General features: G+C 53.4%; 1 protein-coding gene across 4 annotated transcripts in view; it reads right to left on the bottom strand.

Annotated features, from left to right (window-relative positions):
* HTT (huntingtin) overlaps positions 1 to 24,604 on the bottom strand; it is a 191,327-nt gene that overhangs the window by 13,311 nt on the left and 153,412 nt on the right. For all 4 annotated transcript variants that reach the window (XM_049886648.1, XM_049886645.1, XM_049886646.1 and 1 more), the window contains 15 exons: positions 23,635 to 23,773; positions 21,632 to 21,754; positions 20,257 to 20,470; positions 19,759 to 19,904; positions 17,652 to 17,829; positions 16,308 to 16,403; positions 14,657 to 14,844; positions 11,998 to 12,124; positions 9,485 to 9,585; positions 8,055 to 8,209; positions 7,453 to 7,592; positions 5,613 to 5,695; positions 2,466 to 2,596; positions 2,215 to 2,344; positions 1,104 to 1,259 (listed from right to left, as the gene is read on the bottom strand). In XM_049886648.1, coding sequence (XP_049742605.1) covers positions 1,104 to 1,259; positions 2,215 to 2,344; positions 2,466 to 2,596; positions 5,613 to 5,695; positions 7,453 to 7,592; positions 8,055 to 8,209; positions 9,485 to 9,585; positions 11,998 to 12,124; positions 14,657 to 14,844; positions 16,308 to 16,403; positions 17,652 to 17,829; positions 19,759 to 19,904; positions 20,257 to 20,470; positions 21,632 to 21,754; positions 23,635 to 23,773 — 2,107 coding nt within the window. The remainder of the gene's footprint in view (positions 1 to 1,103; positions 1,260 to 2,214; positions 2,345 to 2,465; positions 2,597 to 5,612; positions 5,696 to 7,452; positions 7,593 to 8,054; positions 8,210 to 9,484; positions 9,586 to 11,997; positions 12,125 to 14,656; positions 14,845 to 16,307; positions 16,404 to 17,651; positions 17,830 to 19,758; positions 19,905 to 20,256; positions 20,471 to 21,631; positions 21,755 to 23,634; positions 23,774 to 24,604) is intronic.

Below are 24,604 nucleotides of genomic sequence, written 5' to 3'. Positions count from 1 at the left end.
TTATGTGGCGGGAGGGAGAGCCCAACAAGCGCCAGCTGCGGTTACTACTGTTATACTTGGAAAGGCAGGAAGCTCTCAGAACTCTGGGGGAGGGGGCCACGATGACCCCAAATGCCTGACCCCTGGCAGCAGCATGGGCTGAACGATGCATCCCTATTGCTCTCATGAAAAGGGTCCCTGGAGGCATCTGAGGGAGAAAACACTCGATAATGGGCTGCTGCCACTCAACAAAGAGCAAACAGGATGCCGAAAGACAGCTTGGAGTTGAGCTGTATCTCTCTGATGGCAGAGCCGAGATCCCTGAGTATGCTCTGACAAGCAGGGCCCACAGGTATGTGTCTCACTGTACACGGAGCAGATGTTTACATAATACTAAACCCACTGCTGTCGGGTGGATTCTGATTCATAGCAGCCCCACAGGACAGAGCAGAACTGCCCCATAGAGTTTCCAGGGAGAGGCTGGTAGAGTCAAACTACCAACCTTTTGGTTAGCAGCCGTGGCTCTTAACCACTGCGCCACCAGGGCTCCTTACAGGATACTAACTGTGGTATTGTGAGAACACCGTGGAGAAGGCACTAGGTGCTGCACTGGCTGAATTCTAACAAACCAGAGGCAGAACAGGAGGCACTTAGGAGGAGCTGTGTGAGTCTTATGTTGAGAGACAACGGTACCCGGTGGAAATGGAGATGCCCAGCCACTCCCAGGAGAGAGACTGTAGACAGAGGTGCACAGGGACCTGAGACAAGCCGAGGAGGCCCGGGGCCATCGGGCCCGTTGGCAGGCCGTGGCAGAAGAGGGAGGAGGGAATCATGTGTTCACTGTCTACTCTTGTGGGCGCTCCTGGAACATGAGGAGGAAGGGGTCCAGGAGGCCCACACCTGGCTCGCCCCCAACATGTTGCTTCACGTGGACTGTAGGAAGACAACATCAATGGACTCTTCCCCCTCCCCTTGGTCCTCTCAGCTCACATGGGCTATGGAAGTTCAGGATGGGTCTTCAAAGGCTGGGGCCGCACCTAGAACCTTCTGCCGACAGTAGGCACCAACAAGGGGAACCCAAGAGCTCTGGTAGACAGCATGGCTCCAAGCTGCCTCCAGCTTACCATGCCCAGGACGGCGGCTGCTTTGCACGTGGCTGGCACCAGATACTGAATGAGAATCTCGTCTTCTGAAGGGTGCACCCTCCGCAGCTCTGTCAGCGTCGTGTACATCATCTCAAACTGGTTGCGTTCAGTGAACAAGTCTGAGACCACAAGAAGCTGTGGACACAGAAGTGAGGGCAGAAAGGAGGAATTATGCCACGAGGACTGTGGGAAACTCGGTCTACAACGCTGCTGGGGCAATGCATGTTGTGATGGTCCAGACAGAATAAAATCCAGATATATGTGGGCTGCAAACTGAAAGGCTGGCGGTTCAAGTCCACCCAGAGGCATCTTGGAAGAAAGGCCCTGCAATCTACTTCTGAAAAAATCAGCCATTGAAAACCCTCTGGAGCACAGTGCTGCTCCAACACACACGGGGTCGCCATGAGTCTGAACAGACTTGACAGCATCTGGCTCTTTTTCTTTCCATAAACAAATGCTCTTTAGGGTCCTCACTGGTCTCAAGAATGGAAAGGAACCCTCGACCAGAAAGCGTGTGGCGGCTGCCCTGGATTGGTGCTGCCACACAGGGCCCCGCGGTCCTGAGATGACTGCACAGACCACGGAAGCAAGCCTTTACAGCTTCCACAGCAATCTCCACAGCACTTTTACTGGGTTTTAAGAGTCTCAGCCTGCCATGGATTGGAAATTTAAAAAAACCATTCATTTCCTTCCCTGGCTTGAGAAACATGAAGTTAACTACAGATTTGTAAGAGTTCCTTCACAGATTACCAGAGACTATACACCACCAAAGGAGCCCTGATGGCACAGGGGTTAAATGCTCGGCTGCTAACTGAAAGGTCAGTGGTTCAAATCCACCAAGGGCTCTGCGGGAGAAAAGACCTGGTGATCTGCTCCCGAAAAGATTACAGCCTGGGAAACCCTACGGGACAGTTCTACTCTGTCCTACGGGGTCATTATGAGTCCAAATCAACTGACGGCAATGGGTTTGGTTTTTTGGATTATACCACCTAGGTTGTTGCTGGGGGCGCGGGGGCTGGGTTGGAGGTTGTTGCTGGGGGTGTGTGGGAGTGTGGGTGTGTGTGTCTAAGGCCCTGAAAGGTGAACTCACAGATCGAACCACTTCACTGATGAGAATGACGGGAGTTCTCCTGGCTGAGCTTGATGGCAGGACCCAGCGACTGTACAGTTCAAGCAAAAACTGCGAGCAGGAATGGATGTCCACCCCAGCCCGGTGTTTCCTGAAGAGAGCACACAGAAAAATGAGTATTTTTCACCCTTTCAAATACCCCCAAACAAATCAAATGACCAATGAAAAACGTCTAATTGCTTCAAAAAATCTTCAAATGGCAAATGGAGAACCTGGAGTTGGCAGGCGACGTGGGTGGTGAGGAAGGCACGGGCACTTCAGCCTCCTCCTCCTCCTCCTCGTCCCACTCCTCTTCCCGCAGGGGTGTGATGTTGTTTCCCAGCCACACAGAGTGTATTGAAACCTTCAGGAGAAACAGGTCACTCAGGCCAGCACTCAGAGCAAGCACACCAGGGGGACTGCTCCTGGTGCACTTGGCTCCACAGCTGAGCGGCAAGGGCAGCCTGGCCTGAGAATAACCCCGTGGAATGGACTGTCACATAGCAGGGCAGGAGGGCAGAGGCACAGGAGGGCACCTGGTAGAGGAGCCTCACAGAGCTGAGACGACTAGAGAGCTGCGTGAAAGCTTCAACCTCAGGGAAAAAAAGACCTGGAATGAGGAGTGGTCACTCCCACAGGAGCAGTGAGGAGGGGGTGAAGGAAAAAAGCTTGAGAATGGAGACTGTCATGGCCAAGGGATATCTGAATAAAGTCCTGGCAAGAATGGAAACAGTTCATGAGATTTCAAGCCAGGTACTCACTCACTGGTAGTTATCTGTGGTAAGCCTGGTACTCACTCACTGGGAGTTATCTATGGTGAGTCTGGTACTCACTCACTGGTCATTGTCTGTGGTAACCCTGATACTCACTCACTGGTAGTTATCTGTGGTGAGCCTGGTACTCACTCATTGGTCATTGTCTGTGGCAACCCTGATACTCACTCACTGGTGGTTATCTGTGGTAAGCATGGTACTCACTCACTGGGAGTTATCTATGGTGAGTCTGGTACTCACTCACTGGTCATTGTCTGTGGTAACCCTGATACTCACTCACTGGTAGTTATCTGTGGTGAGCCTGGTATTCACTCACTGGTCATTGTCTGTGGCAACCCTGATACTCACTCACTGGTAGTTATCTGTGGTAAGCATGGTACTCACTCACTGGGAGTTATCTATGGTGAGTCTGGTACTCACTCACTGGTCATCGTCTGTGGTAACCCTGATACTCACTCACTGGTAGTTATCTGTGGTAAGCATGGTACTCACTTACTGGGAGTTACCTATGGTGAGTCTGGTACTCATTCACTGGTCATCAACTGTGGTAAGCCTGGTACTCACTCAGTGGTAGTTATCTGTGGTAAGCTCGGTACTCACTCACAGGTAAGCTATTTGTGGTAAGGCTGGTACTTACTCACTGGTAGCTATTTGTGGTGAGCCTAGTACTCATTCACCGGTCATCTGTGGTAAGCCTGGTACTCACTCACTGGTAGCTTTGTGATAAACCTGGTACACACTCATAGGTAGCTATTTGTGGTAAACCCCATCTGTCGGAATTACTTGCTAAAAAACGGCCCTCTACAAATCCAAAAGGAGTTGATGTGCTAATTTTGGAAATGGCAGGGTAGGGGATAACTGGGAAAGCTGGGGGGCTGAGGGTGGTGCTGGGAGCAGTGTAATTGGGCCCACGAGGGGTGAGCCTCCCCAGGAGGCGGCTAGGGCTCCTGCTATCTGCCCCATGCCCCTGTACACCCCACCTCGAAACGCCTATTGAGCGTTTGCTGAATGAAGGAAGACGTGAAAGCAAGCTGTGTTTCCACAAACAGCTATTTTCCAAAACCGGTGCCACTGATCCCAACTCCTGCTCTGCACAGCCACTACTCCTGTCAGTCCCACCCCGAGCAGGCTGGCAGTAGGCAGGGCAGACTGAAGGCCAGGGCCCAGACGGCCTACCTGGGGCTGCGAATAAACTGTGATTTCGTAAAAGCAATCTTCAGGCCTCATCTCCCCACCCTACCCTCTTACTGCTTCCCAAAAGCAAGTGGTAGCTCAGTACTGGGGTGATCTGGGGGCCAGCAGCCCACACACGGCAGGGCTGGCATTACATTTCAGCCCCCATTTGCAAATGGATGGGCTGGGGCACGGACGCTGGGGAAGCACGCAGTCACGTGGCTGATGATGGGCTCAGTGCCCAGCGGCCCTAGCTTGGCCCCAGGCACCCGGAGAAGAGTTCTCGCATAGCCTGCTCTTCAGACACACCTGGCCATCAAACTCACAGCGGGTTCGAAGGGCCACTGTCCCTTATCTAGGGGGGATGCTTCTCCGCAAAGGAGAAAGAATGGAGGCATCTGTTGGTGGCTCCTTTTTCAACTGACGGAGTCTAAAACACGACCAGAGCAGCAGCTCCCTGCTTCTCACGCCCTCGCTCGCTAAGGCCAGCAGGCACGGGCAGGACCACGGGGGGCTGTGCCAGCAGAGGACGGGAGCCAGGGACAGAGCGTACGAACCCAAAGCCCTCAGAACTATCAAATATTCTGAACGCCATTCGGATAGATTTCTTCTGAAACTAAAGCTACGAAGAAAGCCGCTGAGGGGGAGTGACGGCAGTGGGACCGCACCACATCATCAGTAAACCAGCGACGCGCTGAGAGGGGTGACGGCAGTGGGACCGCACCACATCATCAGTAAACCAGCGACGCGCTGAGGGGGGGTGACGGCAGTGGGACCGCACCACATCATCAGTAAACCAGCGACGCGCTGAGAGGGGTGACGGCAGTGGGACCGCACCACATCATCAGTAAACCAGCGACGCGCTGAGGGGGGGTGACGGCAGTGGGACCGCACCACGTCATCAGTAAACCAGCGACGCGCTGAGGGGGTGACGGCAGTGGTGGGGGGGAAGGCGCAGGGACGCTCAGGCCCACCACCAGGCCCGCGGATGTTGACTGAGCGCACCTAGACAGGCGCCGCCCTGAATGCTCCACGGCGTGCCCGCAGTGTATGAGCACCACGAGACGCACCACGTGTTTGTGGCTGTCCCGTTTCTCTGCTACCTGCCCAGCTACCTGCCACTAGGTGGTCGAGCTGACATTCAAACTGTCTGCCCACTGAGAACACTGTGGCCGCTTTTTTTCTCTGAGCTGGTGGCTGCAGAGCGTGTGCCCAGCTTTGCAGCCCACTGGAGCCAGGGGCCCTCACTGCCTGAGCTCTCCTTCCTGACAGCGCTGCACAGCCCGGGCCCTTGTGTCCCCGGCCTAACCTTTCCCACCTGATTCTAGCTCTCACACTCTCCTGTATCTCACACACACTTATCCCATCACATTTATACAAAATACCCGAGTGCAGGGGACAAGGCCGTGGGCCGACAGGCTGGTGAAAACAAACCTGGCCAAGCTTGTAGCTCATGTTCCCCAGCTCCCGCTCGGGGTTGGTCTGGAGCAGGAGCCTGTCATGGCTGATGAGGGCACCTGCAAAGCAAAGGCACCATGAGGCTAGTGTAGACACCCTGTGATGACCATGTGTCAGGACAGAGCCCCAGCCCTCCAAGTCATTCTCTCCCGGCCCCGCAGGTGCCCCGTGCTCCCCGCAGCTGATGAGGGCACCTGCAAAGTAACGACATTACAAGGCTGTGGTACAGACGCCCTGTGATGATGGCGTGTGGGCACAGCTCAGCGCACAGCCCTAGCCCTCTGAGCTGCCCTCTCCCTGCTGGGCAGGCGCCCCGTGCTCCCCCACGGCTGCTTTGCCTGGGCCTCTGGCATAGGTGTGCAGAACCTCCCAGGTCTTCAGGGCTTTATCACTCTGTAACCTGTTGGACCGACAGGGCCGTGGGGCAATCTAGACATCATTTTTCCTGGCTCATGGCTTGTTCCTCAGCCTCTGACTCTGCAACAGGGCTGAGCTGACAAAGCACGTGGTCAGCAGCTACGGACAAGGCACAGAGCCCAAGCAGGTGCTCACTCTGCAGCCCCAACGACAGTTCCAATGGATAAGACCTTCTGGCTCTGCCTTGGCACCGTGCTGCCCTGCTCTGCCTACCAGGTGCAGGCACAGGCCTGATTCCCCGTGATGCTGTCTCTCCCCAAGTACACCCACCATCTCCCACACGCTGCACGCCCAGGCCAGATGACTGCCTCACCCCCACGCTGCTGTCTCTCCCTGTGTACACCCACCGTCTCCTGCACACTCCACGCCCCACACCAGATGACCACCTCACCCCCACGTGTCCCACTGCCTGGACCTCCGATGAAGGCCCAGTCTCCGATCCTCTCTGTCATCCTAGCATCCTTCAAAATTTGAAAGGTGAAAACCACCAGAGCTTCCCCAGCTTTGCCCGGAAACGAGAAAGAACTCGTACAATTCCGGATGGAGATCCTGCCAAGAGGCTCCTGACTCCCCGCCCTGGAAGCATCTGTTCTCCTCAGAGCTCCTGGGGTCCCTACTCTGAACCTCCTCCAGTCTGGCTTCCTTGACAGCTAGCTGTGTCAATGCTTCATCCCCCGCCTTGGCCAGGAGCTCCTGAGGGCTGGCCCCACAGCCCTTCCACCTCATGGTCTGCAGCACCTGGTGCCCAGGTAAACATGTGCTTGCGGGAAACACTGCCCTTGCTTATGAAACCCTTTTCAGGCACCAGCTTCTGAGCGCGTAAACCTGCAAGATCTAACAACTTCTGAAAAACCAAGAAATCACAAAGACTGCTAAATACCGTTGTGTCAACAGAAGACATGGGCATTAAAAAAAACCCCACAGAATTCTCCTTCTTTAACCCCGGGTCACGTGCCCACAGGGCAGGTGCCTGACTTGGGGCCCAGCTGGAAATCCATGTGGCCAAGGCAGGGGAGCTCCGCCACCGAGCCAGTAGGTGCCTGCAGGTGGGATGCCTCAGAGAAGCCAGAGACCCAGTGTTTCTGTGAGTGCTCTTGACCCTGAACAGAAGACCCCATACAGGTTGCATCTTTCAGCCTCTAAGAACTCTTCTACTTCCCAAGCTCGAGTGGCGAGTCCTCAAAGACGGTGCTCCAGTTCACATTCAGACTTCGTGTCCTCAAGACGGTTACCACCACCAGCCCTGAGTGAGACTCTTCTCTGACCAGGGCCATGTGTGGGAGCTGCTACGAGCACCACCACCATTCAGGGCTACCTGCCTAACCAGTGTTTTCAACATGCCAGTCATGGCCCGCTCCAGACCAAGTACAAACAGCCCCCAGCTCCCCTGCACAGGTACCTGTAGTAGCTGGAGACAGAGAAGGGACGGGGTCCCATGCTTGATACGAATGATGGGTGGCGATATTCTCTCTCTTGGAAACCATTGCTTGAACTTCCTGCTCTACAATTCCTCTGATAACACTTAACTTCCTCCCAAACCTAAAATTCAGAACAAAAGTTAAACAACAGTTTCCTTCCTTCAAAATCCTAACAGTGAAAAACACTGGGACGCCCCAGCTTTGCCCAGAGGCGACGGAGGAGCCTGTACAATTGCAAACAGGGACTCAGGTACAAGCCAGCTCCCGTCCGTTCCTCCGTATTCGGGCACTCTAGGAGCTTGTCCGTTCTTGTTCTTCTAGAGCCTGCCCCTCAACTCTCAAATGACCCCGTGCAATTCTGTGTCTTACTTCAGCCTGGCCCCAGGCATGAAGTCATCCCTGGAGATACCAGAACCCTCCACCTTTTCAGCACCTCTCGAAGGAAGGCAGGGGTGCACTGTTTTTGTTTTTAATTTTGACAATGAAAGAAGGGGTGCCAGGTGAGTGCTGGTTACCCAGGGAGGACCCTCCCTGTTTCCCACGGGCGTCTGTGCCCGAGGACATGCAGGAGCTGCAGGCAGACCTGGTTTCGAGCGCTTTCAGGGGCTTGTTCCGGGGCTGCTGCTCCAAGCAGCTCACAGCAGGGTTGCCGGCCACAGGAACGGTCATGGCACTTAGCACCAAGGAGGTGATGGCCTGCACAGCCAGAACGTTGATCTGGGTTCTCTCTGTGTCTTCCTAGAAGGAGAGCCCAGAGGTTACCAGGTTATGAGCAGCAGAACCCAGCAACCAACCCGGTGTCACCCCACACAGAGCAGGGTAGGCCATGATTCTTGAGCCAGAGGGCCACACAGTCTTGTCAGGAGGAGAGGAAATCTGAGTATATGTGGAAGTAAGACCTGGGTGCCAGGAAGGACGTGAGCCCCCAGCCGTGGAGGACACGAGCCCTCAGCCAGGAAGGACGTGAGCCCCTAGCCATGGAAGACATGAGCCCTCGGCCAGGAAGGATGTGAGCCCCCAGCCATGGAGGACATGAGCCCTCAGCCAGGAAGGACATGAGCCCCCAGCCATGGAGGACACGAGCCCCCAGCCATGGAGGACATGAGTCCTTGGCCAGGAGGGACGTGAATCCCCGAGCCACAGTCTTCTTCATCTGCATAAGGGCACACTAGCATAGCATAGAACTCACAAACATCTATCTGCCCTGAGATAAATCTGTTGGGCAAATGTTTACTTTTCAAAGCAAGGTTTCCTGTGGACACAAAACTCCCAATAGGAATTATTCTTTAAGAAACTGTCCTTAAATTTCCTCCCTGATTTTAGGGACTCTGCATATAACAATGTGTTAGCTCTTAGCTTTAAAACAATCTAGATGATTGTTTTCTCTCTGGGCTGTTATTTTTACAAGTTCATATAGCACCTACTATCAGAAATTGAGGACTCACATCACACGACTTTTATATCTGACTTTGCTTTACCAGGACATGGTTCTCATTCATACCGTATTAAGATAACGTTAACACTCTGAGAAGCCTAATAAAACCTTTGTCTAAGACAGTCAGGGAGAGTAACCACACGTCCATACTCCTGGCCTTCATGAAGTGCCTTTTCACCTTAGCTCAAATCACACACGCCTCTGAATATCAACAAATAAAGAGAGCTCAGAAGTACCGACAAGGACGTGGGTGTGCCCACCCTTCACAGGCCTACAGGCTGCACTGCTGCAGCACTGGAATTTCAGACATGCCAGCGTCTAGGAGGTTTGTCCCCGCTTGAGGACATCGGTCACAACACAATCTGGCTTACTCCTTTGAAAATAAGGTGGGGGGAAAAATGCAGCCCGCTGCCTTCCTCGTGCCCACCACTAACGGGTGACAAGCTGCCCGCTGGTCTCCCCGTCACGAGGTCCCAGCCACAGCTGTAGCATTCACATGGCACTGGGCCCACCTGGCCTGCCTGTCACAGGTCGCAGCCGCAGCGTTTACGTGGTGCCGGGCCTGCCCGTGGTCTTACTTCTGGCTGGCTCTCCTCCTGCTCCATGGCGAGAGGCTGTGTCACCAGAACTCCGAGGAGGGTGGCCCACGTTTCCTCAAACTGGGTGCGGCTGGTCCACCCTGGGAAGGCAAAGACTAGCTGAGGACAGAGTCCCCAACTCCTGGGCTGTTGCACACGAAGCTGAGAGTCACCCTCATTCCGCACTGCACTTGGGACAGGCACTGCTCCCGGGCTGCTGAGATTAACCCCTCTCTGCCCAGGGGACACTGCCATCTCCATTTACCAACGCAAAACACACAGAGTTGGCTCCACTGCCAGGCCACAGGATGGGTAAGCGGCACAGGCAGAATTCAACCCAGCAGTCTGCTTCAGGGGCCACAGCCTGACCACGGCCGTGCCCGCCCAGAATGAGGAGAGGGAGGTCAGGCAACCAGGCCTAGAAGGGTCAGAGCCACTCTGTCCAGCTCACGCAGCGATGCCATCAGTTGAGGTGAGGGTGCGCAGATGTATGGTGCCACTAAACACCACTGACCTGCCCACCTCACGTGGGTGGACTGCACGGCGTGTGCGCTTGATAAAGCTGCTGAAAAAAAAGAAGTTAAAGCAATGGTTTCTCTGACCCTGTCCACAAGTAGCAAAAACAGGGGATCGAAAGAGGACACAGTCCACTTAGGAACATTCCAGGGCTCCGTGAGGGCATGTCTGCTGGGTCATCCTCAAGTGTCATCACCAATGGGTGACGTTCAAAGTGGCCTTCAGTAAACACTCTGAAACCCAAAACCAAATCCATTGCTGTTGAGTCAATTCCAGCTCCTAGCGACCCTATGGGACATAGCAGAACTGCCCCATAGGGTTGCCAGAGAGCAACTGGTGGATTTGAACTGCCGACCTTTTGGTTAGCAGCCGTAGTTCTTAACCACTGCACCACCAGGACTCCTATACAGATATAAATCTATCTGAATGTCTCTAAGGAGGAGCCATGGTAGTACAGTGGTTAAGAGCTGGGCTGCTAACCAAAAGGTCAGCAGTTCAGATCCGCCAAGCGCTCCTTGGAAACCCTGTGGTGCAGTTCTACTCTGTCCTGTAGGGTCACTATGAGTTGGAATCGACTCAACAGCAACGGGTTTGGTTTGCTTTTATATGCCTCTAAGCCTAAATTTTTTTTTTAAGCCTATCTACATCGAGTTTACCAAAGAGATCCTGAGGTTTGATTTTTTAGTTCTTCTGTCCTTTGGATAGCACCACTTTTTTTTTTTTTTTGTCCTTAGCAACCCCACATCTGTCACCTGTAGCCTGAGGCATAGAAGCCTTAAGTGCAGCCTCAGAGGAAGGGGGAGAGGCCAGGAGAGGGTCTGGCCACCTTTAAGGAGAGGAAGGCGACAAGCTCCTCCCTCGTGTTCCATTTTGGACACAGCAGTGAGCTGTCCACTGACCAACAGAGAAAAGCAGAGGCAGGGAGGTACCTGCTGCCTGAACTCCTGGGATCAAAAGAAACACAAAATGCGCAAACACTGTAAAGAGCAGACCGCTGGGGGACCAAGGGAGGGACCTGATGATGGGTCAGGACTGCTGAGCGACAAGGATGTCCCAGGGAGACACCTTGGAAGGAGCACAGCCATGGAGGACTGACGTGCTACAACCCCACCAGACTGGAACTCCAGCGATAAAGTGGAGACAAAGAGTGGGAATTTACACTTAGCTTCGGAAAGCAGAGAAGAAAGCCAACAGGGAAACCCTTAATACTACCATTTACTGAGACACCATGTGTGGGTGCCTCTGTGTAGTTTCTAATTTTGCAGCAACTCTCTGAGAGGTAAAAATGGCCTGCCAGTACTGCCCAGTATAGCTATTGGAGGCACAGCCCTGGGCCATCTGAGCCCCATGTCATCTTTTTCTCCACTCTAGCAGGCTGACTCCCAGGAATTTTATGCCAAGAGATTTAACAAACCATCCTCCCCACCGTGTACATTCTACAGATAAAAAGATGGACCCCAAGGCTAAGAGAACAGGCTCAAACAGGTAAACACAAGGAAACACTCTGAGAAAAACACTATTTAGCGTAAGTGCATAATAACCAAAGCAACCATTGCAGTGGTGGGGTTGATTCTGACTCACAGTGATCCTATAGGACAGAGGAGAACTTCCCCATAGGTCTTCAAGGAGCGGCTGGTGGATTCTAACTACTGAACCTTTTGATTGGCAGCCAAGCTCTTAACCACTGTGCCACCAGGGCTCCAGGTTAAATTTGGCTTTACATTATCAATTACAAGTGCACCTATCCTGACTTCTAACAAACGTGATATAAAAACCTGGGATTAAACACACGCGTGCACACACAGATCTAATTTATTATCGTAGAGGAGGGTTTCAGAATATACTGCAAACCATCGTGGTGTGCGTTTCTACCCCCTCCTGGCTCTTTCATGGAGTAAGAGCAGAAGCCCTAAGACATAACCTTGGTCCCTATTAGGTGTCCTGTGGTGTCTGAGGGCTCTGAGGGAGGAATCTGAGGAATCAAATCTGAGGAATACCTAGGGTATTGATTCGATAGATGAACTCTTTGAAGACCTCCTTTTCCTGAAGAAACTCCACAGGGATCTCAGGAAGTGCTGTGCCAAAGTCCCCTCCGGGTTTGGGTGACCACCCGAGTTTCCACACCTGAGAACATAAAAAGAAATAACCTTGCCCAGACTGGGTCAGGATAGCCGCGGTGAGGAAACAAAGAAACCCCACTCCTCTGCCCCCATGTCCCTCCTGAGCCCAACCGCCCATGGAATGCTTATACAGGCGTTCCTGAAAGCAAGCTCGCTGCCTTCCCGGGAAAGCTGCTCCAAGTCTTGTGGCTCAGGATCACCTTCCCCATGGACTGTTCACCCAAATCTGCCCTGGCCCCTCCTCATCCGGCCGCTTCCCCTCCCACTAACACTGCCACACATCTAAGTCAGTCTGGCTCCCCACAGGAAGACAGGTGTGTATACTAACAGCCAGTCTTGGGTGAAGTTCAGCCACACATCGAGGAAATACTTATTGGCAAGCAGGCCCCCAAACAGCCCTGCTGTCCGTTTCCATAAGGCTGTGGGGCCCTACTCGGTGGCCTTCGGTGGCCTGACAAGCACTGTGCAGGGACAATCCCCTAAGGCAGACTCGGCTGTCCAGCCAGCTCTGCCGACAGACCTCCCTGGACGAGGTGGATGACTAACAAGAGCCACAGGCCAAGCGTCCACTCCAGAGCCCGTGGCCGTGTGCCAGGCAAGGCCTCAGAGACAGCGCCTGTCAGACTTGCTCCAGCTCTGCTCATTTCACAGATGAAAATGATTCACTTTAAACCCCAGATACTCCCCACGCCCTCAGGTGCACTTCAGAGGGAGGTGTCAGCAGGGGAGCCACAGTGCGCAGCTCTCACCAGGGCCCTGCAGAGAGCTCCGCCTGGTGTGGATGACGCTACTCACTTGGCTGTTTGTCTACACTGCCTGACCCAGCTGAGGTACCCTTAAGTACGTCAGACACTGCTACCTCTAGACTACTCGCCTGGGTGGTGTGTCTACACTGCCTGACTCAGGTGAGGTTCCCTGAAGTACATCAGACACTGTCACTTCTAGACTACTCACCTGGGTGGTATGTCTACACTGCCCATCCCCGCTGAGGTACCCTCAAGTACATCAGACACTGTCCTCTAAACTACTTACTTGGGTGCTTTGTCTACACTGCATGTCCCGGGCTGAGGTAGTCTTAAGTATGTTGGACGCTGTCCCCTCTAGACTACTCACTGGGGTGGTGTGTCTACACTGCCCGTCCCGGCTGAGGGACCTTCAAGTACATCAGACGCTGTGCCCTCTAAACTCCTTGCTTGGGTGCTCTGTTTACACTGCCATGTCCCGGCTGAGGCACTCTCAAGTATCTTGGACACTGTCTCCTCTACACTACTCACTTTGGTAGTTTGTCTATGGTGCCCATCCCAGCTGAGGTACCCTCAAGTACATCAGACGCCATCCCCTCTAGACCACGACGGCAGCCTCCAGCGTCCTGAGTCCAGCCTCTGCTCTTCTCAAAGAGCATCGCCAGTCTCAAGCGCACCCTCTGCTGATCTGCAGCAGTGCCCCTGCCCAGGGGGATAAGGCTGAGAGCCCCGCGGTCCCCTGCCCAGGGGGATAAGGCTGAGAGCCCCGCGGTCTGCTGACGACCTGCTTCTCAGGTGTGCCCCTCCTTCCTTTTCCCCAGGGGACACGGGGCATCAGGGGTGCCAACGGCTCCCTGCTGTGACACTATGTCCAGGACTGCCACACGTGAGGCCTTTTCTCAGAGTGGGACGCTGCCTGGAAGGGTTTCAGGCCCCCCGGGAATGCCCATCTCACCTCTCAAGGTCTCCAGAGAGACTGCACCCAGGCCTGCAGGCACACGCCCCCCTCTGTGCGCTAACGCTGTCTGGCTAACATCCATCCACGGATTTGACCCTGCTGTGGAAGACGCTGCTGCTGCAAGGCTGGGGAGGGGAGGAAGCAAGCTCCCCGGGGAGAGGCCAGCCTCAACCTCCTCCAGCCCTTCTGGTCACTGGAAGTAGCAGCTGGTTAATAACGCCTATTCTAAACTGATCCTAAAAACAATTCAAAAGAGGGGCTGAAACGTGTGAGCAGTCCCCATAAGTGACCACTTGCAGAGAGAAATGCTCACAGGAGGGGTGGGGTCACTTGAGAGTTCTACCACCGCTCAGCTAGAGGTAAGACTTTAACCGTGTGACGGCTCACCTCACTTCACATGACGCCAAGGAAACAACAACAGTGTCACAACCAAAGCCCGAGGCTGTGGCCACAACGGCACCTCGAGACGCTGTGGCCACAACCACACACCAACATGCTGTGGTCACAACCGCACCTTGAGACGCTGTGGCCACAACCACACACCAACATGCTGTGGTCACAACCGCACCTTGAGACGCTGTGGCCACAACCACACACCAACATGCTGTGGTCACAACCATACCTCGAGATGCTGTGGCCACACCCGCAAACCAAGATGCTGTGGCCAACACCACACACCAAGATGCTGTGGTCACAACTGCACACCGAGACGCTGTGGTCATGACCACACACCGAGATGCTGTGGCCACCACTGCACCCTGCGATGCTGTAGCCAGGGCCTTCCTGACACATTTTCCCTTATTTTAGTCTTGGGCAATGAAAGTTTCGCACTCACCAGGGGCGGGACCCGTGTGTAGCTGTTGACGAGGGGTAGGCGGGCCAGGCTGATCACGGTGTTCTTTAGCACCGAGGTGAGGAAGGCGGGTGTGCAGCTGTTCCTTTTGTGACCCAGGGCGAGCACTGACTGCAGGGCCTCCACCATTTCCGCCACCATCTCACAGGCTGTGCTGATATACTGTGGACCTAGTTCAACAAGCAAGCATGGTGGAGAGAGGACCAGCTGGTCAGAACACACCCCAAGCCTGCCCACCCCCCCGCTCCTGATTCCCATCCCTTCCCAGTGCAAAGGGCCCACCCACCACCAGATACCCAAGCCAGGGACGTGTGGTCACCCCAGATGTCTTCTTCTGCCCCTCTGTCCACATCAACTCAGTCCCCATTGCCACCAGGATTGTCACAGCCTTCTTGAACTAGGTCTCCTGCCTCTGGTCTCCAGACCTTTGCCCATCCCTGGCGATGCGTACCAACACCCAGAGCAAGCGTGCAGTTCCTCAGCTGACGACGTCTGTCAGGACGCCTACCTGTCTCTGCTGCTCCCAGGACCCCAGGCTTGTCCCTACACTGGCATATACAGAACCATGCTGAAATCTCTAGTGCTCATGTTTCCCCTAGATCAGGGGCTCTCTGTGGGCTGGGGGTGGTGTCCTGACACACGGCACACCCTAGCCTTCTCAAATGAAGGGTGCCAAGTTCCACCTGGAACCCCCGATGCAAGTTGTTGAGGACCACGTGCACCCTGAGTAGAAACCACAGCACTAAACTAAAGCATCTGGAGTCTGGGGGTGCTCTGGATCCAGCCCTCAGCATGGATGAAAATGCTACTTGTTGAGTTGATTGATACATGTTTAGGATCAGAGGTGGATATTACCCACAGTCTAACAGATTGAACTATTTAGGCAACTTCCTAACATAGAGAAAGAATTCTTATTGAATTTAAAGAATTAAGTCTCAAGAGAAATAACCAAAAACTCACTGCCGCTGAGTCAGTTCCAACTCATAGTGCCTGGTTGCCTTTAATGAACGTTTTCTGGGAAACCTTTAAGAGGTATCATCGCATCAAGATAATTAAAAAACCAGGCTTCTTCCGGCTAGGTTGAAAGTAATTGGTCTAAAGAGGCTCACGGAGAATAAGCACAATCACATTAACCCAAATTCCACACGCTCCGCCGGGGCCCACACTGCTCTGACTCAAATCCTGAAAACCTGGACTATCTTCAGCGGAGATGCAAATTATAACTAAAATAACAGTCGGCACTCACTGAGTGCTTATCATAAACCTGGTACTTGTCCTGGTGCTTTGCATGTATTGACTTGGTTAAGCCTTACAACGATCTTGTAATGGTTGCACCATCCTCATCCTCATCTCAGAAAGGCCAGATAAACGACCTGCTTCAGGCCGCACAGCATAAAGGCCCGGCAGGGACATCAGCGTTCTGCGAGTTCCTCTGGGAGTCACAGAGGAATGGCCGGAAGGGGCCCGAGAGGTGCAGACGAGGGGTGGGGTGTTCCAGGCAGTGACCTCAAGTCTCCCTCCACGGAGGCTGAGCCACGCAACACCGCTGACCTGAAGTCAGTTTTCAAGACCCCACGTTCACTGCGTCATGAGTCTCTCTTAACAAGTGAATTCCAAGTCCCCAGAGACGTACATGGGGTGTTTGAGTCCACTCTGTCCTCTCTGATGGCCTTTGGCACGTTCGTCCTCCTCTCTGGGCTGAGAAGCTGGTCCCCAGGCCGCACTGCAACTGCGATACGACAGAGCAAACATGCCGTTCCCAACATGTCACGGCCCCACTACCCAGCCCCACAGCTGCGCTGCCGCACAGACACTCAGAGGGGCGGACTGTCAGGCGAGGTCGGGTTTCCTACGGTCACTGCGAGCAGGCAGGAAACACCAGAAACACCAGACTTAAGTACCAACCTCCTGGTTAGTCCTGAATTTCAAGGATTCGGCTATCGGCATTCAGGTTTCTAGATCCTTCCACTATTTGCCATCTCTAACCCTGAAGGTTTTTATCAGACACTTCATGATTCATTAAGGCTAAAAGCATAATCCCCAAGAAGTCTGTCTTTTAAAAATTAATCTCTGGATCTTGGTTTTCAAGTTGGCTACAAATGCGCAGATGAAAACAATTTAAACAGCGAAACTTCAAAATACCACTCTACAATGTTTAATTTAAAAACACAAAACTTCAAAACACCCCCTAACATGTAAACTATAACGTCTAATTTTTAAAATTTTTTTGGCTAACGACTCTCACCAAGAACACTGTCCCTTGGCAAGAGTAAGTAAATTTTATTTTATAAACCATTAGTATTACAATGCAGTATAGAAACAATTGTTTTGATTACAACAGAAAACAAGTCATCTTGTTAATCTTATGATCACTCAGGACTGAAAACACGAAAATGTCAACTAGGACCAGAGAGCAAGGGGATATGGCATTACAAGTTTTTGTTTTTTTAAGAAAGCGGCAGCCCCCAAATCTTAACAAAACGACTATAAATACAAGTTAAACTCCAGTGTAGGCTCCAAGAGGGTTATGAGCTGGGCCCTTCCACAGCAGGCCCGTTTTTACCTTCCTCCTTCCCCAGTTCCTGACGTGGGCCGGGCCCCAGGAGGCCGGGTCAGCCTGCATGGGCTAAACGTGCTGCGGAGGCTGGCCCGGCGGACGGGGACAAAAACACAGAGGCTGCCTTCCTGACGTGGGCCTGGCCCCAGGAGGCCGGGTCAGCCTGCATGGGCTAAACGTGCTGCGGAGCCGGGCCCGGCGGACGGGGACAGAAACACAGAGGCTGCCTTCCTGACGTGGGCCGGGCCCCAGGCGGCCAGGTCGGCCTGCATGGGCTAAACTTGCTTCAGGTGCTGGCCCGGCGGATGGGGAGGGAAACACAGAGGCTGCCTTCCTGACGTGGGCCTGGCCCCAGGAGGCCGGGTCAGCCTGCATGGGCTAAACGTGCTGCGGAGCCTGGCCCAGCGGATGGCTACTCACTGGTCTCGAGGATGAAGCGCACGCAGTGGATGAGGGAGCAGGCGTGGCTCACGAACTCTGGGGAGGAGACAACGAGCCAGAGGCCCGGCAGCCGCAGTGCTAAGCAGCAACAGTCCAGGCCGGCCTGCAGGTCCAGGCTCAGCGGCATCTGCTCATGGATTAAATGCCACGATAGGGCCTGCAGAAGAGACGCATTACAGAAACACGTCAGCACCAGCTTCCTGGCGATGCCACATAAGTTGCAGCAGGGTGGATCCGTGCGTAGCTGTCGGGGACTCAGGAGGCCAGCAGGTCCCAACCACACGGCCCTTCCCTGGAAGACAGCTCTCATCCTCCTCTCTGCTGCCCCCACTATGCCCCAGCACTCCCTCCTGACTCCAGCCCCAGAGCCCCGAGTTCACTTCCTCTCCGCTGCCCCCACCATCCTCCAGCACGCCCTCCTGGCTCTGGCAGCAGCGCCCTGGCTGGCTCACACCCAGAGTGCCTCTCTGATAGGAAGCCCACCCTCTTTGGGCTGCCTCATTCTCCAAGGCTCAGCTCTTGAGAGCTCTTCCTTGGCCCTGGGCCTCTGGGCCAGACCTGACACACTTTCCTGGGCTCGCACGGCACCAGGCTTGGCTCTGCATAACCACAGAGGCTGCTTGAGAGGATGGCTTTTGGAGACAGCCAGATGTACTTTCTAATGCCAAGCATGCTACTTCCTCGCTGGGTGGACCTGGGCAAGCCATTTAGACTCTCTGAGCCTTGCTTTCCTCATCTATAAGACAAGGGTAACAGAGCCCCCGCTCAGGGCTCTCTGAGAGAACCATGCCAGGCGAGACATGGGACAGCTTTCATCCTGCACACAGCAGGCGCTTTGCACCTGGCAGCTCTGCAGCCACCTCTGTACTGTGACCATGTTTGCGTGCCAGCCTGTCCCACTAAACGAAAAACCTGAAGATGGGGGTCACAACCCATCTCACCTGGTTCAGGGCCTGCCCAGCCCAGGTAAGTGTGTATCCAGTGTTTCCTGATCAGCTGAACGAATCCCCTTTGGACACGTCCCTGTCTCTGGTGTCAAGTGGCAGTGAGAGCTGTGCCGGGTCAGAAGTGCCGGGCCACACGGGCTGGGCCACGTGGGTTGGGTCTTGTGGGCTGGGCCATGCAGCCTGGGTCAGAAGGGCTGGGCCATGTGGCACTCTAGTTCGTGAAGGACCCAGGCCAGACCCTCCGTTGCACAGGTCTTCCGCAGCGTGCATGCCTTTCTTCGGTAATTATAAATGTTAGCACGAACTGCGTGTTAATTCCCCATGGCTGAAATGCCCAGCCTTACTGCTCAGAGTAAGACGATACATTACTCAGATTATTGTTATCTTTAGGTCTCCAAAATTAGGGTCCACATTATATTTTTAGGGCTCTTTTTCCCTGGGAAACCCTGGTGGCATAGTGGTTAAATGCTACAGCTTCTAACCAAAATGTCGGCAGTTTGATTCTACCAGGCGCTTCTTGGAAAATCTGTGGGGCAGTTCTACTCTGTCCTGTAGGGTCGCTATCAGTTGGAATTGACTCAACGGCAGCAGGTTTGGTTTTTGGTTTTTTTCCCTGGGAAAAAATTTTAAGTGGCTGGTCTGTCCTACAATCAAGGGCTTCACAGAATCAAGAAAATACAGAAGTCACAGGCAGCAGACCTGTGACCCTATCCAGTACTTGGGAGTCCCCCCAACAGCTCGGCTGCATCTCTCCAGTTATCCTGGCTTCTCTGTCGCTGGTGCCCTTTTCCCTCGGCTGCTGAACAGACACAGAGCGGACAGCACAGTGGAGGGACGGACACGGGGCTGGCAGTCCACACTCGGCCGGCTCTCCTGAACACCAGGTTACTGGGCTCTGCAGCAGAATGGTTACTGCTGTCCTAACTATCTCCTGAGGCCACTGTGACTGTCTGACCAAGAGGCTCTGGTGGGGTCAGTGCTGCGAGACACCCAGGACGGGGGAGACATGAGGAGCGACAGAAGGTGCTCACAGCTCCTGGTTTATAAACGACTCTCTAGTGTTCTCTGTACCTTCCCCTCCCACAGTCACATGCCATCTCACCTCCATGCTCCTGGGCCACTCCTATCCTGCCTCTCACCTCGAGTGTCATCACCACAAACTTGACAGCATCCTGCTCCTTGTCGTGGGGGAGGTGCAGATGGCTGGGCAGTGTGGAGAGCACCATCAGGTACTGGGCCAGGGCCCGGGCCAGCGTGGTCATCGCCTGGTACAGTGTGGTGTCCCCTGAAACAGAGGGGCTGTGTGGGTGGGTGCACACAGCGGGGGCCCTGGGCTCTTCTGTGAAGATCTGATGAGAGCGGATGGCATCTGTGCTCAGCAGGGAGTACCTTCACAGAAGACATCCAGAGCCCAACACGCGATTCTGGGGACTCACACTTCCCAGGGTGTGTCCAAGCGCTCCTGCGCGCACTAACAGAAGAGTGGCAAACACACACGGCGGGACAGGGCGAGCCTCGATTTAAGTGCTTCCCATTTGTGAGAGGGGCAGCACCCGCTGTGCATTCACTCTGTGCATGGGCACTCACTAGGCCCTACGAGCTTTTTAAGAAATAAGACAAGCTTTCATTTTCATTACCGAATAGGTCGTTCAGCTTGCTCCAGTAGGCCGAGGCCTCGGCGGGCAGGAAAGGCTGGAACGCCTGGTGGGTGGCAGGGAGCTGCTGGACGATGCTGGTCATACGGTCCAGAGTCACCAGACGGGCTGTTTCAAAGAGGTGGCTCCTCTGGCCTCCAGAAATTTCACTCATGCCAAGGCTTAAGCACGGGGCCAGCAGGCTTAGGTTGAACTCCTGAAAGTGAAGCGTTAGGGGTTAGCCACAACACCGCTAAGCTTGCAATTAGCCAGAAAAAAAAAAAAAAAAAAGCAATAGGAGAAAGGATAATACACACATCTCTGAGGTAATGTAGGTTGTATCATACAAATATTTTTAAGAATATCTGCCATAAATAAATTAATAATTCCATTTAACTTCTATGCTCAAAAAAAAAAAAAAAAAATGCTCGGTAGAGTATATTTCTTGCCTGTTTTGGATACTTAAATTTTTAAGTACTATTTGGATTTCTTTTTGATGTTTCAAATGTGTTTCAAATAAGAAATTTAATATGACTTAACATTTTAACTGATAAAAACACAAAATTAAGAAATCCATGAAGGACCAAAACTCCCTGAGAGTTTGGAAAAAAGACGTGGCATTCACAAGCAGCTAAGCCAAATCAAAGTAGCCACGGAAATGCCAAAACCCTGGTTGGAGGAAAAGCATTTCTGGTGACAAGGCTCCCACTTCTACTGTGTTTTGCCAATTTTTTTTTAACCATGTAAGGATTAAATTTCCCAGGTAGAATATCAAGTTTAGATTAGCTGATACTCAGAAAAGCCTATTTCATCATCGGTAACCCAAACGGAACCTTCCTGTTATAGTCAGTACTCCTGGGGCTATCAAAGCACAATTAAATGACTGCCCTAACGGGGAACACAACAGAGTCCCTGACTGAACAAGAGAGAAGTGTGGAACGGAATTCAGATTCATGGAGAAAGACCACAGTTAATGGTCTGACTGAGACTGGAGGAACCCCCGAAGCCATGGCCCCTGGACGCTCTGTTAACCCAGAACTAATACCATTCCCCAAACCCACTCTTCAGACAAAGATCAGACTGAACTATAAAACATAAACCCTTTGGGTTCTAACATGGGGAAACATGGCTGGAATTCCATCCCATCACTGACCAGATCAGAGTCTCTGCCATGAACAGAGAAAGGTGAATGCTACCATCATGAGTAAATCACAAGACGTCGAAATGCATCCAGCCAGCAGACGTGAGCAACCAGAGAGGTCAGGCCCAGACACCTCCATGCCACTCACCGAGTCCATCATGGACGCTCACCGAGTCCAGCATGAATGCTCACCAAGTTCATCACTGATGCCACCGAGTCCATCACAAACACACTCACCGGGTTCATCATGAACGCGCCCAGCTCGTCAGGAGGGATTCGATGCACCAGCTCCGCGCCTTCCAGCAGCGCAGAATCCGACCTAGTCCAACACTGGGACTTGACGAGGCGTATGTACCAATCCTGGAAAGAGTTGATGGTGGATCACAGGAACACAGGCAGGCAGGGCATGTGAGGCACTTCCACTTTACCAGCAATGGGCTGTTTCTTTGCCACCACCCCTCACACCTTAGGGTTCCAGACCAAAGATGGGGGGACCTCCCCCACTGGACTGTGAGAGCAGCTTTGGTGATATGAGACTTTGGCTGCTCGTGTGGGCTGTGCCTTCAGACTCACTGTTCCCCAGCTGGGACAACTGTCTCCCCCAAAACTCAGGGAGGGTGACCCCTCACTTGGCCCTGCACCATCACCCTCTCCTGGGATCAGTTGCTTTACTTGTCTCCCCTCAGCTCCTGGGTGCAGCTGGGGTTGGGGGCCGCACAATAAACAGAGGCTGAGAACTCAGGCCAGGGTTTTTGCTGTTCTATGCACGGGCTGTTGTTTTTTAAACCAAAGTTCATGTTTACACTGAACTCTCTCCAGGAAACAGAGTACCAAGGAGTACTCTGCCAATTCTTTTCCTATCATCTCAAATTCAGTAAAGGAGAAAAGACAGGAAACCATCTGAACTTCTCCAATAAGGCTGCCTTCCTGCAAAGGCTGGACAGGAAGAGGAAGCTGGCTCATTGGCCAGCCCTCAAGTGGGCGGCACTGGCAGTACACAGGGCCCCAAACAGTTCCCAACTCTGAAGTGCGAGCAGTGAGGGTGATGACCACTAACAATATCCCTGAACGTGGCAGAGTCCACACACAGGAAGCCAGAAAGTGCAAGGAAAGGGAGCACTCGCCACTGGCACATGCTTGAAGGCCTGTGCACTCACAGGTCCTGAAGGCCACGGCCAAGCGTCTCCTCACACCCACCCGACTCTCCACACCTCTGTACTAAAGGCCTGTGCACTCACGGGTCCTGAAGGCCACAGCCAAGCGTCTCCTCACACCCACCCAACTCTCCACACCCCTGTACTAAGGCCTGTGTGCTCACGGGTCCTGAAAGACATGGCCAGGCGTCTCCTCACACCCAGCTAACTCTCCACACCACTGTACTAAGGCCTGTGCACTCACGGGTCCTGAAGGCCACCGTCAAGCAACTCCTCACACCCACCCGACTCTCCACACCCCTGTACTAAGGCCTGTGCACTCGCAGGTCCTGAAGGCACGGCCAAGCATCTCCTCACACCCACCCGACTCTCCACACCCCTGTACTAAGGCCTGTGCACTCGCAGGTCCTGAAGGCCACGGCCAAGTGTCTCCTCACACCCACCCGACTCTCCACACCCCTGTACTAAGGCCTGTGCACTCGCAGGTCCTGAAGGCCATGGCCAAGTGTCTCCTCACATTCACCTGACTCTCCACATCCCTGTACTAAAGGCCTGTGCACTCACGGGTCCTGAATGCCATGGCCAAGTGTCTCCTCACACCCACCCGACTCTCCACACCCCTGTACTCAAGCCTGTGCACTCACGGGTCCTGAATGCCATGGTCAAGTGTCTCCTCACACCCACCCGACTCTCCACACCCCTGTACTAAGGCCTTTACGCTCACGGGTTCTGAAGGCCACGGCCAAGCCTCTCTTCGTATCCACCTGACTCTCTATACTCCTGTCCTAGGAGTTCCAAGTCAGCATTTCCTCTTACTACCACCCTTCTTGATGCCAAAGTCTCCACCCCACTCCCCAACCAGAGCCAATGTCAACTTGGGTTGGCTACAGACTCCCCCTGAGGTGGGACCCTGTGCGTCACTGGGGAGGAGCTGGGCAGGTTGCAGCCCTCAGGAGCGAGGTCAGCATCGGGACCTCCCGCTGACCACCGAACCCCTCACACAAGGACAAGTGCCTCTAAGTGGGCCCCAGGTGCCTCTCTCTCTCTCATACACACGCACACACAGAGAAAGTACTAGACACTTACTTTATCTGGGCTGACTGTTTCCAGGGACATCTGCTCATCCCCGTCCAGCGGGTGGGAAGTGACAGGAGGGGAGGGACTTGGTGACTCAGGGACAGTGGAGAGACGGAACCTGTCCAGCAGGGAGTAGAGTCTTTGGTGTCTGAAATGCAAACACACGGTTGACATTTTTAGGCTCCGTCTGAGCTTGGCAGGGTAAGGAAGAAATAACAATGGCTTCTTAAAGTAAGGTGCAACTTGTTTAGAACTTTTTCTTCATAACTATTTTCTCAACACTCAAGTAGGCCATGATGTAAATTGAGGCCCTGACTTACTTTTAATAACCACAGTTTACTCCCCATAAATATTTTCCAGAAATTTCATTTTTGCTCAGATATTGCAACAAGCACTGCCTGGCATGACAGCTAATAAAGACATTCTTTATGAATGCAGAAGTGACCATCTGCTCCAAGACCAAGTGCATGGGCTCTCCTGTTTAATCTCCTAACAAGGCTCAATGCATACCCATTTATGGTCATTAGCAGAGCCCTGATGGTGCAGTGGTTAAGTGCTCGGTTGCTAACCGAATTGTTGGCAGTTTGAATCAGTTGCTACGTTGGAGAAAGAAGTGGCAGTCTGCTTCCGTAAAGACTATAGCCTTAGAAACCCTATGGGGCAGTTCTACTCTGTCGTACACGGTCACTATGCATTAGAAACTGACTCAACGGCAATGGGTTTGGTAATTTCTTTTACTTATTTTTATGGTCATCTCATGAAAGAGTTGCACGTCTGGTCCTCATCTGGGCTGAATACAAAATCTAGGGTGAAAAGATAATAAAAGCTTGACCTCGCAGCATCTGCTACGTAACGCAGATGACTGCACAGCTCAGCCCTGTACACAGCAAAACCAAGCGGGCTTCCGCAGTACCCCCCCATGCCCCGCCCGCTGGAAGACACCACCCGCAAGCTGCACTTAAGACGGAGTCACAGCACG

The sequence above is a fragment of the Elephas maximus genome, chromosome 5 (genome assembly GCF_024166365.1).
Source record: "Elephas maximus indicus isolate mEleMax1 chromosome 5, mEleMax1 primary haplotype, whole genome shotgun sequence".
NCBI lineage: Eukaryota > Metazoa > Chordata > Mammalia > Proboscidea > Elephantidae > Elephas > Elephas maximus.
The sequence above is the reverse complement of the archived record's forward strand: the minus strand, read 5'-3'. Positions and strand labels throughout refer to the sequence as shown.